This window comes from Protobothrops mucrosquamatus, unplaced genomic scaffold (genome assembly GCF_001527695.2).
Source record: "Protobothrops mucrosquamatus isolate PMUCROS unplaced genomic scaffold, P.Mucros_1.0 scaffold_149, whole genome shotgun sequence".
Lineage (NCBI taxonomy): Eukaryota > Metazoa > Chordata > Lepidosauria > Squamata > Viperidae > Protobothrops > Protobothrops mucrosquamatus.
Genome location: NW_015386225.1, coordinates 1,296,786 through 1,312,349, shown reverse-complemented (window position 1 = coordinate 1,312,349; position 15,564 = coordinate 1,296,786). Strand labels below are relative to the sequence as shown.

Here is a 15,564-nt window from a genome sequence, read left to right as displayed (position 1 = left end):
TAGATTTACACTGAGAAAGAAACTGAATTAACGCTGGCTTTGTACGAATATCGTAGAAGTAGCGAGCAAGATGGAAATGGGCAATAAGTTTAGAAGGGTGTTTGCTAGCTAACTTCGTGTTTTTGCAGCTGCGGGCTTACACGCGTTTAACTGGAGAGAATCCCTTTTAAGATCATTGGGGCTCATCTCCAAATAAAAACGGGTAAGATCGAAACGAGCGCTACGACTTCCCACAAGTTTTCACTCTTGGACCCTTCTCCCACTTGGCCTATTTCAGGGGTAGGCAACCTTGGCTCTTTTATGACTCGTGGACTTCAACTCCCAGAGTTCCTGAGCCAGCGTAGCTGGCTCAGGAATTCTGGGAGTTGAAGTCCACGAGTCATAAAAGAGCCAAGGTTGCCTACCCCTGGGCCCCTATTTCCTCTGCGCCCTGGCCGCGCGGGCGGCGAATCGGTAACTCTCGCTGCTCTTCACTGTGTTACCATTTGACGAGGTCCGCCAATCTCCGCTCTATGATCACTTTTATTCCCTGGGGGGCGGGAGTGTGTGCGTGTGGGGGGGGGGGGGAAATCAAGCCTCTGCCGCTGTCCAATCCTCGCGCTTCCTAGCAAAGTAATCCGCCCTCCATTTGTGACGAGATGCGCTGGCTGTCGATTGGTTAAGGGCCCTGTCCTTCTCCCATGCCTCTTGCTCTGGTAGAGCCGGGCCAGCGGGGTCGCGGATGGAGAGAAGCCTTCTGCTAGGTGAGGACCGAAGGTTGTGGAGAGTCCACCCTGTTCGCTTTGATCAACGGCTCTGGGGCTTCGGGGGGGGGGGGGGGGGTAGAGGCATTCTTCCCGCCGTTTCCTTAGTCCCTTTTAATCTGAGGGGAACTGAGGTAGGCTTTCTTTTTCTGGCGGTCGTAAGGTTAACAGGCGGGCGGAACGAGGAACCTCGCTTGCTTCCCTGGACTCGCGAGAAGCTTTTAAAAAGAAAAGAAAATATATATATATATATATATATCGCCTTAGCCGGGCGATGGTGGGGAGACCGACGGAGCCTAGCGCTCACTTGGGCGACGACGGTGTCCCAAAAATAAAATAAAATAAATAAATCTGCCAAGTAAAGCGAAACCTTTAATGCTGCTCCTTCCCCGAAGGAGTTCTCTCTCGCCCCGCTCATTTAAGCCTTCGAGCGCCCCTTTTACTTTCCTTCCTCGAGCGAGGTGATTCGTGTCTTGTGTGAATGCACCACGGTTTGACCTTGGTCGTTTTCGCATCTTTTTCTGTGCTTTTTTTTTTTTCTTCGTCCTTTTTTTTTTTTTTTAATTTTAAAACCCTATACAGGAATAGCTGGCTAAGCAGTCTCCACCTACGGTACTTCTGTGTAATTTTCTGTTTAATTACACTCGGTGGAAATAGTCGCAAACCTGTATAGTACCTTTTAATTTGGAACTGGTTCCACTTGCGGGACTACACTCTTGCTAGGTGAATAAAAGATTGTTTAAGACAGTGTTTCTCAACCTTGACCGTTTTAAGGCATGTGGACTTCAACTCCCAGAATTCCACAGCCAGCAATGCTGGCTGTGGAATTCTGGGAGTTGAAGTCCACATGCCTTAAAATGGTCAAGGTTGAGAAACACTGGTTTAAGACCTTTTGGAGAACAACAATCGTGAGAATGATTCTCCTTGTTATCTTGTGCCAGCCTGTATTAGAACTATAGCTTTAAAAAATTGGATATATTCTCTTGGCAATTACAAGAATAAATTGTGGCTGACAGAAGTCTAATGAATTGGCTTGAAACGTTTCTTTGAGTTCAAGAGCGTTTTAATTCTCAGGTAAATTTTCATAAAATTATAACTTCTTGATTTGATTATATTAGTACCTAATCTTCAGTAGGTGAATAAAAGATTGTTTAAGACAGTGTTTCTCAACCTTGACCATTTTAAGGCATGTGGACTTCAACTCCCAGAATTCCACAGCCAGCAATGCTGGCTGTGGAATTCTGGGAGTTGAAGTCCACATGCCTTAAAATGGTCAAGGTTGAGAAACACTGGTTTTAAGACCTTTTGGAGAACAACAATCGTGAGAATGATTCTCCTTGTTATCTTGTGCCAGCCTGTATTAGAACTATAGCTTTAAAAAAAAGGATATATTCTCTTGGCAATTACAACAATAAATTGTGGCTGACAGAAGTCTAATGAATTGGCTTGAAACGTTTCTTTGAGTTCAGAGTGTTTTAATTCTCAGGTAAATTTTCATAAAAAATTATAACTTCTTGATTTGATTGTATTAGTCCCTAATCTTCAGTAGCTTTGCATTCGTAATTAATTCTGAATAATGGATGTGAATGTGTGAGCTTCTTGTAAATGAAACTATGACAAACGCTTAATGCATTAGAAGGGAGAGGAACAAGTGCTGACTGTGCTATAAGTTTGTTCCTTAACTTGCCCAAGAAACATGTAGTCTAAAAATTAGTTCAATCTTGAATTGGACATAATAGTTGGAAATTATAGCTAATCCAGCAATTTCAAAAGTGTTAGAACACAAAGGCCATACTCTGATCATTGACTGCACTGTCTTAGGTTTATTGGAGTTATAATTCAAAATAACTAAAAAGGAATTGATGCATTGCTTCTCCCTAGTTGTGCTAAGAATTGTTCAGGAATTGCTCTTTCATATTCATTTAGAATGAGTAGTATATTTATTGTTTCAGTCTGTGATAGACTGAGGAGCAAGTACAGCACAAAACTGGTTATAAAAGCTAGATGTACCTAATAGGTGCTTTTTTTTGTAAAGAGAAAGCCTCAAAGGATGCAGCCATACATTTTTATCTCCATTTTTATTTTACAATTGTAAGGAAGAAAGTGCCTTTTTCTAGTCTCAAAGCTGTTTCTCCAAAACAGAGGATAGTCTTTATTTAAAAGTTTATTAAATTTTTCTTGAAATATCTAGAAATGTAGGAATGAAAGAAAGGAACTGTTTGAAAATTTCTAAAATAAATCTCAAATGTGTATGTGTATATATAAAAGGTGTATTATATGCATTGACAAGCGGGAGGGGTTCATTTTCTCTATTCCCTTTTGTGTTTTGTGGGGATAAAAAAATCCCCTTCTTTCTCTGAATAGGGAACCTGGCTTGCTAATAATTTATCACTTCCTGGTTCTGTGTATTGTCCTAAAAGAGATATAGTATACTATAGATAACTTTGTGCTAATTATGACTACTGTATTCATAGATAAATTGTTTCTGAGTAAAAAAAAATCCTAGAAAGAACTATTGAATATGCTTTCCTATCAAGGTTAATTCATGACTATATTGAAATAGCATGTATTTTTGTCTGTGTATCTTTTGTAAAAATACACATTACTATTATCTTTCTATTTTAATGCTGAAGGATTGAGAAAAATGATTATGTATGCACAAGTATAAGAACATAGAAATGGAATACAAGTGTCAAATCCAGAGTATCAAACTTAGTTATAATTAAAATCAATGCAGCTTTCATTCAGCTGTAATAGTCAAACATGCATAGGTTTATTAATATTTCTGTATTTGTTCATACAGAGAATGTGGCTTTTTAACTTACTATTGTCCATGCTGATAATTCTAGAAGTGTTCTTTCTGATTTGATGGAATAATATTTGGTGCAATTCATCACTTTCCTTTTCTTCATAGTCTTAAAGGGCTTTGGTCAGCCTCCAAAGTACTTTATTGTATAAAGGTCTAAATGTTGATCTTGATGTTTTAATTCTCTGTATAATAGGTAGGCTGCCCTCCTCAAAAGGCTGTAATATTGAGCATTTGGTTTGGTTTCTGCTCATTTAATTAAGTTATGAGCCAGAAAGTTCTTATTTAAATATCTCTCCTAAGTTTGTTCAAAGGCTTTGAGCAAGTCACTATTAATGTTCCCCTTCAAAACTCAATATTGCAAAATACTGAGAAATGCGCAATAAACATTCTTAAGGATATTAAGATCTAGTGTCACAGAACTAAAGCATAATTGAGTTCCTTGAAATAACTTTTTTATCTGATCCAGGCTATTTACATAAAAGTAACTGCACTTATTTTCAGTTTGGTGTTCTTTCTAATCTTTTGTTTAGGGGTAGGAACTTACAAAAATTAAGTGTAAAGAAGCCCAACTGAACTTGCAAAATGGCAGGCTTCCTAGACAATTTCCGTTGGCCTGAATGTGAATGTATAGATTGGGGTGAAAGAAGAAATACAGTTGCTTCTGTGGTGGCTGGGGTCTTGGTAAGTCATATGACATTATTTATGGCTAATTTTAAGTCCTAGTAATATGACCTATATCTAAATTCTGTAAGAACTTGTCACATCCAACTAATTTGAAATAATTTTAATCAGTTGTGTAGCATGACAATGACACTGTATAATACATAAATATAAGATTAGTTTTGATTACTAAGTGTTACATATATTTGTGGGGTTTTCTTATTTTCCTTTTTGCATATAAAAGAAAAAGGGAAAAACTTGAATTCATTTTGTTTTTGGATTACTAGAGACCCGTAATTTTATATCTATAACATTTTACAAACATTATGGATGATACTCAGTTCTAACAATGAAGCAAGTTGACCCCTTGCTAATGATGATGCCTTAGGTCCTCACCAATATGAGAACTGATGAATTATTGTGTCAATGGTACAATATCCATTGGCAAGGAATTGGAAAGAGAAGTGGTAATAGCTACTGGTTCTTTGTGAACTTTGTAGACTTGCAAATGGGTAAACATGTTGATGCTTATAATATCTTGATATCCAAAATTTATTTGAAAGTCATATTAAGTAGTCCAGGTCAGTCTCAACTATCTGTAAGTCAGAGGTTAGAAACTGGAAAGACTGGTCATCTGTAAATGACTTGCATTATATCTCTTGTATTTTAAGAATTATTTCTTGTTGTCTAGGTTAACATAAATAAAAACTAGAAAAAATAGTTATTTTACAAAGCTTCCCACTTCTCAGTAAAATCTCAATTTATATTTGTATGTATTTCTCTTATATACTGCAGTTTTCCACATATTTCTACAAATATTGTGCGTATTAGGGATACATAGGGATAGATAACAGTGTTCCCACAGTCCAACAGAGTACTGAAAGATCACATGCTATATGGATATATTTTTATTGATGGCTATTTGATATTGTTCCAGACAGACTTTATAAATGTCCCAGTATTAATAACTATTTTTCTAGTGATTGCCCCCTCCCCGTTCAGTCAGTCATTGCACTGGAGAACGTACTGTATTACAGTAAATGAGTTAAGAATGTAAAGTTTCAAATCACAAAAGGCTAATCTTATGTCCCTTTTTATGAGACTGTGATTTTATACTACTATTACAACTAGTAAAATAGTAGAATTTAATTTAAGTACAGATATTCTCCTTTATTGATTATGATATACAGTACTATTTTTATGTTTCTATTCTGCATTGCTTTGTGTATTTTACAGAAATGCAATCTAAAGTTAAGCTGCTTAGAAAGAATGACAATTCATGTGGAAGGTGAGGGTTAAGCGATCCTTCTTTCCTAGTCATGGAGTCTGTTTGGCTCAATTTTACAGTGGTGTGTTTCAACGGTGCTGAAAAAAGTGACTTATGATCAAAATTCGGATGCTTGGCAACTGACTCATATTTATGACTGTTGTAGTGTGCCCAGGGTCATGTGATCACCTTTTGCAACCTTTTTATAAGCAGTCAATGGGGAAGCCAGTTTCACTTAAAAACGGTGTTACTAACTTAATAACTGCAGTGATTCACTTAACTGTGGCAAGAAAAGTTGTAAAATGGGGCAAAATTCACTTAACAAATGTTTCACTTAGCAACAGAAATGTTGGGCTCAATTGTCGTAAATAGAAGACTACGTATATTTCCAACATATCATTGTCTGAATGTCACTGAAAATGAATAAGTTGTGACTATTTTGCTTAGAAGCTTAGTTTCAATTATAGAATTGAATGACTGGTGCTTATATGATTATGGTGCTTAACAAAGGAGTGATGATATTAGGAAGAAAGATATATGTATCACCATTTTAAAATTGTTTTTGAATTGATTGATTAATCATATTTTTTATAGTTTTTTACAGGCTGGTGGATAATGATAGATGCTGCAGTAGCTTATCCTAAGCCAGAACAAATGAACCACGCATTTCACACTTGTGGAGTATTTTCCACCCTAGCTTTTTTCATGTAAGTCAATATAAAATCATAGCAGGGAACAGCACCTTGATTACATCGGCTGATGATGAAAAAGCTTACCTGGATTTGATTAGAGTTAGGTTGGATGCGACACCACTAGGAAATCCCAAGGTTGTTGACCAGACTAAAAATTTGCCATAGCAATTCCATTTCCAAATCTTGTCCAGAATAAAATGTACGTGTATCCTTGTAGTCACCAAGACTCCTATTTGCATCAAGTGAGATTTGTGTGTGTATGTGTGTGGATATATTTGTTCTCTATGCTTCATTTATTTTTTGAATTATTGTTGGCTGTTAGAAAAAGCAAAATACATTTTTAAGGGAATTGTTTAAATTTCCAATTTGTTTACTATTCTTCATGTCTTAGTTGCTTAGTGATCGTTCAAAGTTACGATGGACCCCCAAAAGGTACTTACAACTTGGTTCTGAAGTTCCAACGGCTGCTGTCCTGGTCCTGGGACCAGATTTTGGCTGCATAACAACTGCCGGTATCTCAAACCATTTGCAGCATCCTACAGTCATACAACTGATTTACGTTTTTGCTGAAAACCAGCATTTACTTCTGGGTTTTGGCAAAAATGCTCCATAGCAAACAATGGATTTGCCTAATGACCACAGATTCACTTACTGACCATGGTGATTCACTTATGAACTGTCACAAAAAAGGTTTAAAATCTGGTTGGATATGTGATGACTGCTTTAAAACTGTCACGACTTACCACCATAATGGGTGGGTTCCATTACATTTATAAGTCGAGGTCTACCTATATGCAAGTATGTTTTTAAACAAATTCAGTTTAAAAATACAGGTTTTTGTTTGTATTAAAGATTTTCATACAATCTTCAAACCACCATTCCTACTCCATGGGCTTTTGTTTGTTTGTTTATATTCCACCTTTATATTTTTACAAATAACTCAAGGTGGCTACATATCCAACATACTTCCTTCCTCCTATTTTCCCCACAACAACTCTTGTTAGCTGAGCTGAGCTGAGAGAATGACTGGCCCAATATCACCCAGCTGACTTTCATGACTAAGACAGGAGTAGAACTCATTGTCTCTGACTTACTAGTCTGGTGCCTTAAACACTAGACCAAACTTTTCCTGTTTCAATATGTGTTAATGCTAGGTGTTATTAACACTGATTACAACTTACTACTTTCAAGGCATAACTGTTTGTTATGCCGGTCTGTGGCCATATATCAGGTTCAAAAGATCTATACCTATACCTCAAGGTTCAATTAAGCTGATTTATTGCTAAAAGTCTATACACAGGAGCCTTCTCAACAGTCAGCGTCTGGATAGAGTTATGTAAGGGTAAATGGTACTCAAGGAGGGTTGGACTTATTTCGCTTGTGACTATGTAGGGATTCAAGGTTCATCCCCCCTTTTCATTCTGCCCCCAGATTCTGCCATTCCTTCTCCTAAACCAGCGGTCCCCAACTTTTGTGGCTTGGTGGCCTGGCTGGGGGGCAGAGGAATTGGGCCACGTCAGTGGCAGGTCAATGTGCCTAAGTACGAACTTGACTCGCGCAAGCGGTGGGCCAGCGCGTGCAGATACACTCTCTCACCAGCCCACCGCTGACGCAGCCCCATTGCAAATATGCCACGGCCCGGTAGTGGGCCATGGCTCAGAAGTTGGGGATCCCTGTCCTAAACCACATCAGAAATAAGAGTGCATAGGCTTAGTCAAGTATCAGACACGTACCAATAATTACAGAAAAATGAACAAGAAAATGCATTAAATTTACTATTCATATTTTAAACATGTTTTAAACATTATTGAGCTGTAATATTTTGGATTTCATATCTTTTCTGCATTAACTCCTTTAGATTCAAAGGAAAGAAAACTAAAATGAATTTCAGAATGGAAATGTGATCAAATGGATTTTATTTCTGCTTTTTTTCTATTTTTAAGATTTGTTTGTGAATATGTTGCAGGATAAACGCTGTATCAAATGCTCAAGTAAGAGGTGACAATTATGGTGATGGATGCTTAGGAAGAACAGGTGAGTGCACTCTTGTTTACAAGAATCCTTATCTAAAATCTTGCTGTTCAGGAGAAGATGCAGCACGCCAAAACTTTCTATCCTAATTTTGTACTACAAGGCAGAAGAAAGAGATAGTCACACATGAGTTTCTTCCTGCTTTTGAGGTAAAACACTGGTAATGTTGCTTTGTAAAAGTGGTATTACTGCTTTAAAAAGTGTTAAATTTTCAGGCTGAACAAAGGAAGGGGTAAAAACTTCTTTGATATTTCAGGAAAGATTCTTCCTTTATCACAATTTTATTAATGAACATTGGGCAGTGTATGTTTAAAGTTTAATTCCATTGTATCTTTGCAGGAATTACTTGAACAACGCTCCCAAAGTTATCTTATGAATTTCATTGTGGAGGTTGGGGGAGGGGGGGCGTTACCAAAATAGATCTCTTTAAATTGACCTGTATTGCTCAATTGCTCAATGTTACTTAATTATTTATATCAAATGTTTTAAGATAACATTTATCTGGTTAATCTTGTACTGTGTTGCACCTTAATTTCTTTGAATTTATCAGAGCTATTGATCTGGCATTTGAAAATAGTATAATTTTTGATAATGTGCCCTTTTTAATCACTGAAATTTTTAACACATAAAAGTAAAGTTTGATCCAAGGAATGTAAATCTTGTTTTAGGTGCTCGTGTCTGGCTCTTCATTGGCTTCATGTTGATGTTTGCCTCACTTATTGCTTCTATATGGATCCTTTTTGGAGCATATGTTACCCAAAGTAAGAATCCTTTCTTCCTATTTTTTAATAAGGGGAGGAAAAATACACTGAATATGTTTTTAAATCATTAAATAACTAGTGTTTTAAATCAATCAAATGCATATTAATTATATATTTTGAAAGTATTTAACATAGAGTAGAAAATATTCAGACTGCTTTATTGTTAAAAATATCCAATCTAGAATATAGTACAGGATAGGACAGAACATGAAAGTACAATATAAAAATAAAAGGAAATGGATGATTAGAATATAGCTTAAAAAAATAATTTCAGAATATTTGAATAAATTCCGCAATTCATATAGTACATATTATTGTTCCATGTTTGAAATTTTTTTAAAAAAATTGATTTGAATTGGGAAAGTAGTTTTGGTTGGTATATGTTTTCTTGAAGATGTATAGTTCAGACTTTAAAAATGCAGGAAATATTCCCTTAATCGTTCTGAACAGGGCTGTGTAAGAACAAAAGTACTTCAGTTTATGTATTCATCACATTTATATAGCTGCCTATCTCATGATTCTGGGCAACAGTTTGATAGCAATGCCTCGGCAAACAAAATTCTGTACAGGTAGTCCTCACCTTATGACCACAATGAAGCCCAACATTTCTGTTGCCAAGTGAGTCAGTTAAGTGAATTTTGCTCCATTTTAAAACCTTAACCAATTGTTAAGTGAATCACTATGGTTGTTAAGTTAGTAGCACGGTTGTTAAGTAAATCTGGCTTTCCCACTGACTTTGCTTGTCAGAAGGTGGCAAAAGGTGAGCTACATGACCCCAGCACACTGCAACCATCGTAAATGTGTGTCAGTTGTCAAGCATCTAAATTTTGATCACGTGACTACAGGGATTCTGCAACAGTCATAAATAAGTGTGAAAAGTGGCCATAAGTCACTTTTTCATGCCGTTGTAATCTCAATCACTAAATGACCTGCTGTCAGTCAAGGACTACCTGTACAGAGAATTGGAGAAAGTAAAGCCATTTCTGCTGATCTAACCTTAAATGAAGTTTGACAGAGCCAGTTGGTGTAATGCTTAAAGTGGTGGTTTAGAACCCAGGAGACTTAAGTTCTAGTCCCGCCTTAGGAATGAAAGCTGGCTGACTTTGGGCCAGTTACACACTCTCAGATCAGTCTGTGTGATGGCAGTCTGGTTGCTGTGAGAAAAATAGGAGAAATATATGTTCACTGTCTTGAGTTACTTATAAGGTAATAAATGCGGGATAAAAATCTAATAAAAATTTATTATAGAGTGTAAATATTAGCACTGTCTAGCACTGGAACTGCACTGCATGTGTGAAATGCAGCCACAGTATCTTGGGAAAAGATGCAGAGAGATGCTATTCTTAATATCTCCATGTACTTCAAACCAGCTTTTTTGTTTTGAATCCAAACCCCATTGAACAGCCTACTAAATATACTATCTTCTGTGGATGCTTTGAATGTTAAATCAACAACACTTTTGCTCAACTAATTTAGTGCTTTTATCATAAACCCATCAGTTTATCAAGTAGAAATGGACTTCATTATAAGAAGTCAAGGCATGTTCTTCATTTCCTGTATAGCAAGAATAAATTGCAATTCTGTTTTCACAAACATAACTGATCACAAACTAGCTAATGTTATTTTTGCCTATTGTGCTAAATGAATTCAGTCTGACTAGTTCACAGTTCAACATATTGTGTGAATCCAGAAAATTAGATTAAGTAAATTGTGATTATACTAATAATACAGAAGCATATTGTGTAAGTACAATGTATAAGAGGGCAGATTGTCATTTCAGCTGGCTGTTAAGTTGTGCCAACTCTTAAATTACTTTTACCTTTAAAGTATTACAGAGAACTCTTAGATTTAAAGGAGACTTAAAGATAATCTCAGAAACCTGGAAAAGACCATTGTTTCACATACTAGCCTAATGATTATAGATGTGTCATGTAATTGGATGTTTAAATAAGCTGAGTAATAATTTTTGAAATTCAGATATATAGGTATGAATTAAAAAGCCTCTCCATGTCCTAGCAGTAGATCAACTTCAAACTGAGTAGTAATTCAGAATTTTAAGATGCTGTGTTAGGTTGTGTGAAGGACTCCATTCCCAGGTCAGATTCAGCTTGTATAATCTTTTGAATTAAATCTTTGCATTTTATAGTGGAATGTAGTAATTTTTACTTTCTTCCTTACATCAAAGTAAAAAATACATTTTGGCATTTGTATTTTTAGATATTAATGTATACCCGGGATTAGCTGTGTTTTTTCAAAATGCTTTGATATTTTTTAGGTAAGTACCGATGCCTAAAGAGTTGAATAAGTTAAAGTTAATATTTTAAATGGGTAATTCAGACAGCAGAATGGGTGTTAATGTTCATTCTCCATCACTGTATATCAAAATTAGAAGTTAAGTAAATATTAAAACTAACAATAAAATAGGAAATTTCTAAGCAAATAATTAAAAAAGAGCATATGCTAGGCTACTCTTGTGTTTGCAAGGCATCAGATTTCCTGCTACTATCATTTGATAGGCTAGGTAATAAATCCATTTATAATTTCAATATTGCCATTTAGATTTTCAAAATCAAAATTACCACCTCATAGTAGAATACCTTTCCTTGTCTCTTCTATGACTGAACAAACATCTGGAGCACTGTTTTAGTCAGACATTCAAAACAGGCTGCCTTGATCAAAGGATGTATATATGTTCAGTTCTGTGATAAAAGTCTCCTTCAACTTGTGTCCCTGAAGATTCATGCTTTGCCCAACTGTCTTCTAGGCCCCAGGTTTTTAATATCAAGTAGTTCTCAAGATGAAATCAGAAGGAACAGCACATGTTCTCTTTTCCTTTGTCTTCAGGATTTATTCCACTAGCCTTTGCTCATTAAGGGAGGCTGTATAGATAGTGCTGTATTTTATCAAACTTGTGACTAGTACTATTACTATCACAGGTAAAGATTTGCACAGCCTTGTTTGCATATGCAGGTACATATAGAAAGAGACTATTCACAAGGTTATTACTGTTTTAAAAAAATCTTTATTCATAACAACCCTCTCTTCTCAAGATAGAAAAATTACACAATACCTTTGATGGGTACTTCTAGGGCCCTCTGCTTTGAAATATCCTCTAATAATGCCACACCTGTTGAATACAACTGAGGTCAGAAGTAAATGTGATTAGGCACAATTTCACCAATGAAGCTGAGAGGTCAAATATTATTTACCCTTTTCTCCCACTGAACTGTTTTCATTTAAGCAGTTCTTCATTAAAACACACAACTGAAATCTATATACATCTTAAGAATAGCCCTTTGAGTTTCTTGACTTTATCTTCCCTTTTTTTATCTCCCCCCCCCCCCAGTTTTTGGATTTTAAATGATAGAAGCAGTATGTTTACACAGTGTTTAATATATTTTAGCAACTTTAAAAGCTACTTTTTTTTCAACATTTAAGCAATAAACAGGCAAAATGGCTATTTATCCTTCACTTCACTGTGCTTTCAGTTCAATTCCTTTGAATCTTAAAGAGTGCATTAACTTATCCAGTACTGATCTCTTTGTTTTTTTTTATGGAAATGATAATGTGTTCTATTCGAGGGAAAAATAAATACTGACAATTTAACTAGTTCAGTTAATAAGGCTTTGTTGATATGCTACTTCAACTTCCACCTTTTAAAAAATGCTGTTTAAAAAGATCATATCACCAAAGCACTGGATACTGGATTATATTGAAATTAAATCCATTATTGCCATATTCAAGCACATATGCTTTTTCGTTTAAAACTAGTGATGGAACAGTTGAAATATATGCTAGTTTTTACTGTGCCTTTTTACTGAAGAACAAAACAATGTTTGACTTACAGGTCTAAATTTCTGTTTTTGTAGTACCCTTATCTACAAATTTGGAAGAACAGAAGAATTGTGGGCCTAAGAATCTGTTTTTCTTCATCCTGCATAGCAACTTTTTATGTAAATAATATAATTTACATTTTGTTTTTATTTTGCCAAGCTCATTGAATTATAAATTTTGTATGCTTACTTTTTTTTTTTGAAAAGTGAACTGATTTTAGGATTTTGTTCCAAATTTTTAGTAGAACAAATTTGTTCATATGTATATATTACGGTTATCTGTAACCTATGACCTAACCCTTCCATTTTTATTGCAGCTGGCATTATTTTGTAGGGAATATTATAAATATATAGGTTTTTCAAGAACACCTACTGCTCTTAAGCGCAAATAAGTCTACAAGTACCTTTTCAGATGGCATCAGCCAAGAGGCAAAGATTTAGTGATGGAAAAGTGAGAGACTGAAATGTATCATGAATAGTTAATCTGCAAGATTCCATCATTATATGGTAATGCATGACTACACTTCTTTAAGCTTCAATTTTTAAAAAAATGATTGTGTAAACAAACACCATATTCCAGAATGTTATTCATATAATTGTAATTTCAAAAGTTTGTGAATAGCATATGATACTGCAAATGCGCTAAGAGCTTTCTTTTTTAGCACAGCATGCCTTAAAATGGGATGGTCCCTAAAAGTGCTGATAGATTTGACATTGTAACAAAAATCTACATGAAATTTTACAGTATTCAGGCATTTTGTTAAATATTTTTTATAATATCACTTAAGATTCTGTTCATATATTATTTATAAATAGAGATTGCAATTATTTTAATGCAGAATTGCTGTGTATTTTATATGCTTATGCAATATGCTGAGTAAGGGAAGTTTTATGTTTAAAAAAAAATTCAGGAACTATTTTATTGTTTACTTGATTAGGATAATTTCTGTGTATCTTTAGAGGTGATCTAGATTCCAAACGAAAAGGATCAGTAGAGAGAGAGTATATATTTTTATTACAACATATGGCAAGACTATCATCTTAAATTTTTTCAAAAAAATTTAGATATTTAATTTATATAAATGAACATGTATGCAAAGCAGTGACATGTTAATCTGTATACTGAAAATTATGGCATGCTATATATATATAATTTAAAGATTCTGTTAAATTATGAATACTCAAGTTCCTCTACAGTCTGACTATAGAAGGTCCTACTGAAGCAGATATTCCAGCTTTCCTATCTTGCATGCCTTTGACTTTTCCCATAGCTAGAAAATAAACTTGGCCAGGTAGTTATCTCTTAAAGACTTTCTTAGCCCTCTCAAAGGACAGACTATGAAGCAAACCTGACATGCTAAGAGTTGTCCTGTTTCTTCTTTCTTGGAGCAGACCATATTAGAAAGATTAAACTATTTTGTTTATTGTAAATACATTAAAGTCAAATAATCAGCAATATAAAAATGGTTTGTTTTGTATATTAGCATGATTTTATGAGAGGATCCCACAGGAGTGCTTCTTTATCTTACCTGCATATTATCAAAAGGTACAATTGCAGTAGAAATGGGGTCTCTAGTACACTGCCTATGGGTTTTCTCCTTGGTGATTGTCAGACACGCTGCCTGATAATTTTATTTGAGAGAGAAAGAAACCTATGAACTTCAGAAAATAAAGTGAAAGAAGAGGGATGATGATAATGGTTATGGCAAGGCACTCAAAAAGTGTGCAAAATGAAAAGGCACAAAGTACCTCACCCTAAAGCAGACATGTCAAACTTGCGACATCACGTGACGTCGTGCAACGTATCAGGACAGTTTTGCCATTACCGGCAATGGGGTGGGTGCGGCTTCCGCGTGACGCGTCCGGCCTGTGGGCAGTTTGACGGGTGCCCTAAAGCAGCTACATCCTTTGGATGGCTTGTGCAAGTGCTTAAAAGCCATCACTGGCTGTGTCCTCATGCATGTCCACGCATATTCAAATCGCCGCTGGAAGTGGCAGTATTGTCTGTGCACATAAAATCGGAATAAAGCAGTGTGCAAATCTCACAAAGATTTGCTGCATTGGGACTTAATAGAAGGGTGCTTTTGAGCTAGTACTTTATAAACCACCTATTTCAAACACCTGCACAGCTGTAGCAGTATATATCACGAAGAGCTAAAGGTTATAAATAATCTGTGACTGGGATTTTTTAAGTATTATGTTTGATGGACACATCATGGTATTGATACCATGATACAAAGACATCTTGAGGTATTGCCTGGACTTTGGTAAACAATTTCTTCTAGCATGCATTGAACAAGTCATGAGTAGAACTAGCCTCTTCTAAGCCATTAAATGAGAGCTGTGGTGGCGCAGTGATTAAAATGCAGTATTGCAGGCTCAAGGTTGACTCAGCTTTCCATTCTTCCGAGGTGAGGGCCCAGATTGTTGGGGGCAATATGCTGACTCTGTAAACTGCTCAGAGGGCTGTAAAGCACTATGAAGCGGTATATAAGTCTAAGTGCTAAATGCAAATATTTTCAAAAACTATATAGCATACTACTGTTAATTCCAGCCACAAGTCTGTTACATTCAAAAAGAGATTTTTATTTACTCGTATTTTGGCAAACACACAAAAAAATAACGTTAAAATTGCTTTCTATTAGCATTTTCCATCAACGAGATAAAGAGTAATTGCCAATTATTGGCTAAGTTCAATATCAGCACTACATTTTGTATGATGCTTGACACAAGCATTTTAAGAGTTTAGTTTTGGCTTAACACAGAGG

General features: G+C 35.6%; 1 protein-coding gene across 3 annotated transcripts; it reads left to right on the top strand.

Moving 5' to 3' along the window:
• Positions 1-662: 662 nt before the first annotated feature.
• Positions 663-14,398, top strand: TMEM50B (transmembrane protein 50B). Of its 3 annotated transcripts, XM_015819561.1 has the most exons (8): positions 663-743; positions 4,083-4,233; positions 6,074-6,186; positions 8,138-8,205; positions 8,871-8,963; positions 11,181-11,238; positions 12,833-12,916; positions 13,114-14,397. In XM_015819561.1, exons 2-7 carry the CDS (start codon positions 4,135-4,137, stop codon positions 12,876-12,878), a joined length of 477 nt encoding a protein of 158 aa, XP_015675047.1. In that variant the 5' UTR covers positions 663-743; positions 4,083-4,134; the 3' UTR covers positions 12,879-12,916; positions 13,114-14,397. The 3 variants fall into 3 exon arrangements, with proteins under 3 accessions (XP_015675047.1, XP_015675053.1, XP_015675039.1); XM_015819567.1 differs by having other exon boundaries at positions 12,811-14,398; XM_015819553.1 differs by having other exon boundaries at positions 12,833-14,397.
• The last annotated feature ends 1,166 nt before the right edge of the window (positions 14,399-15,564 follow it).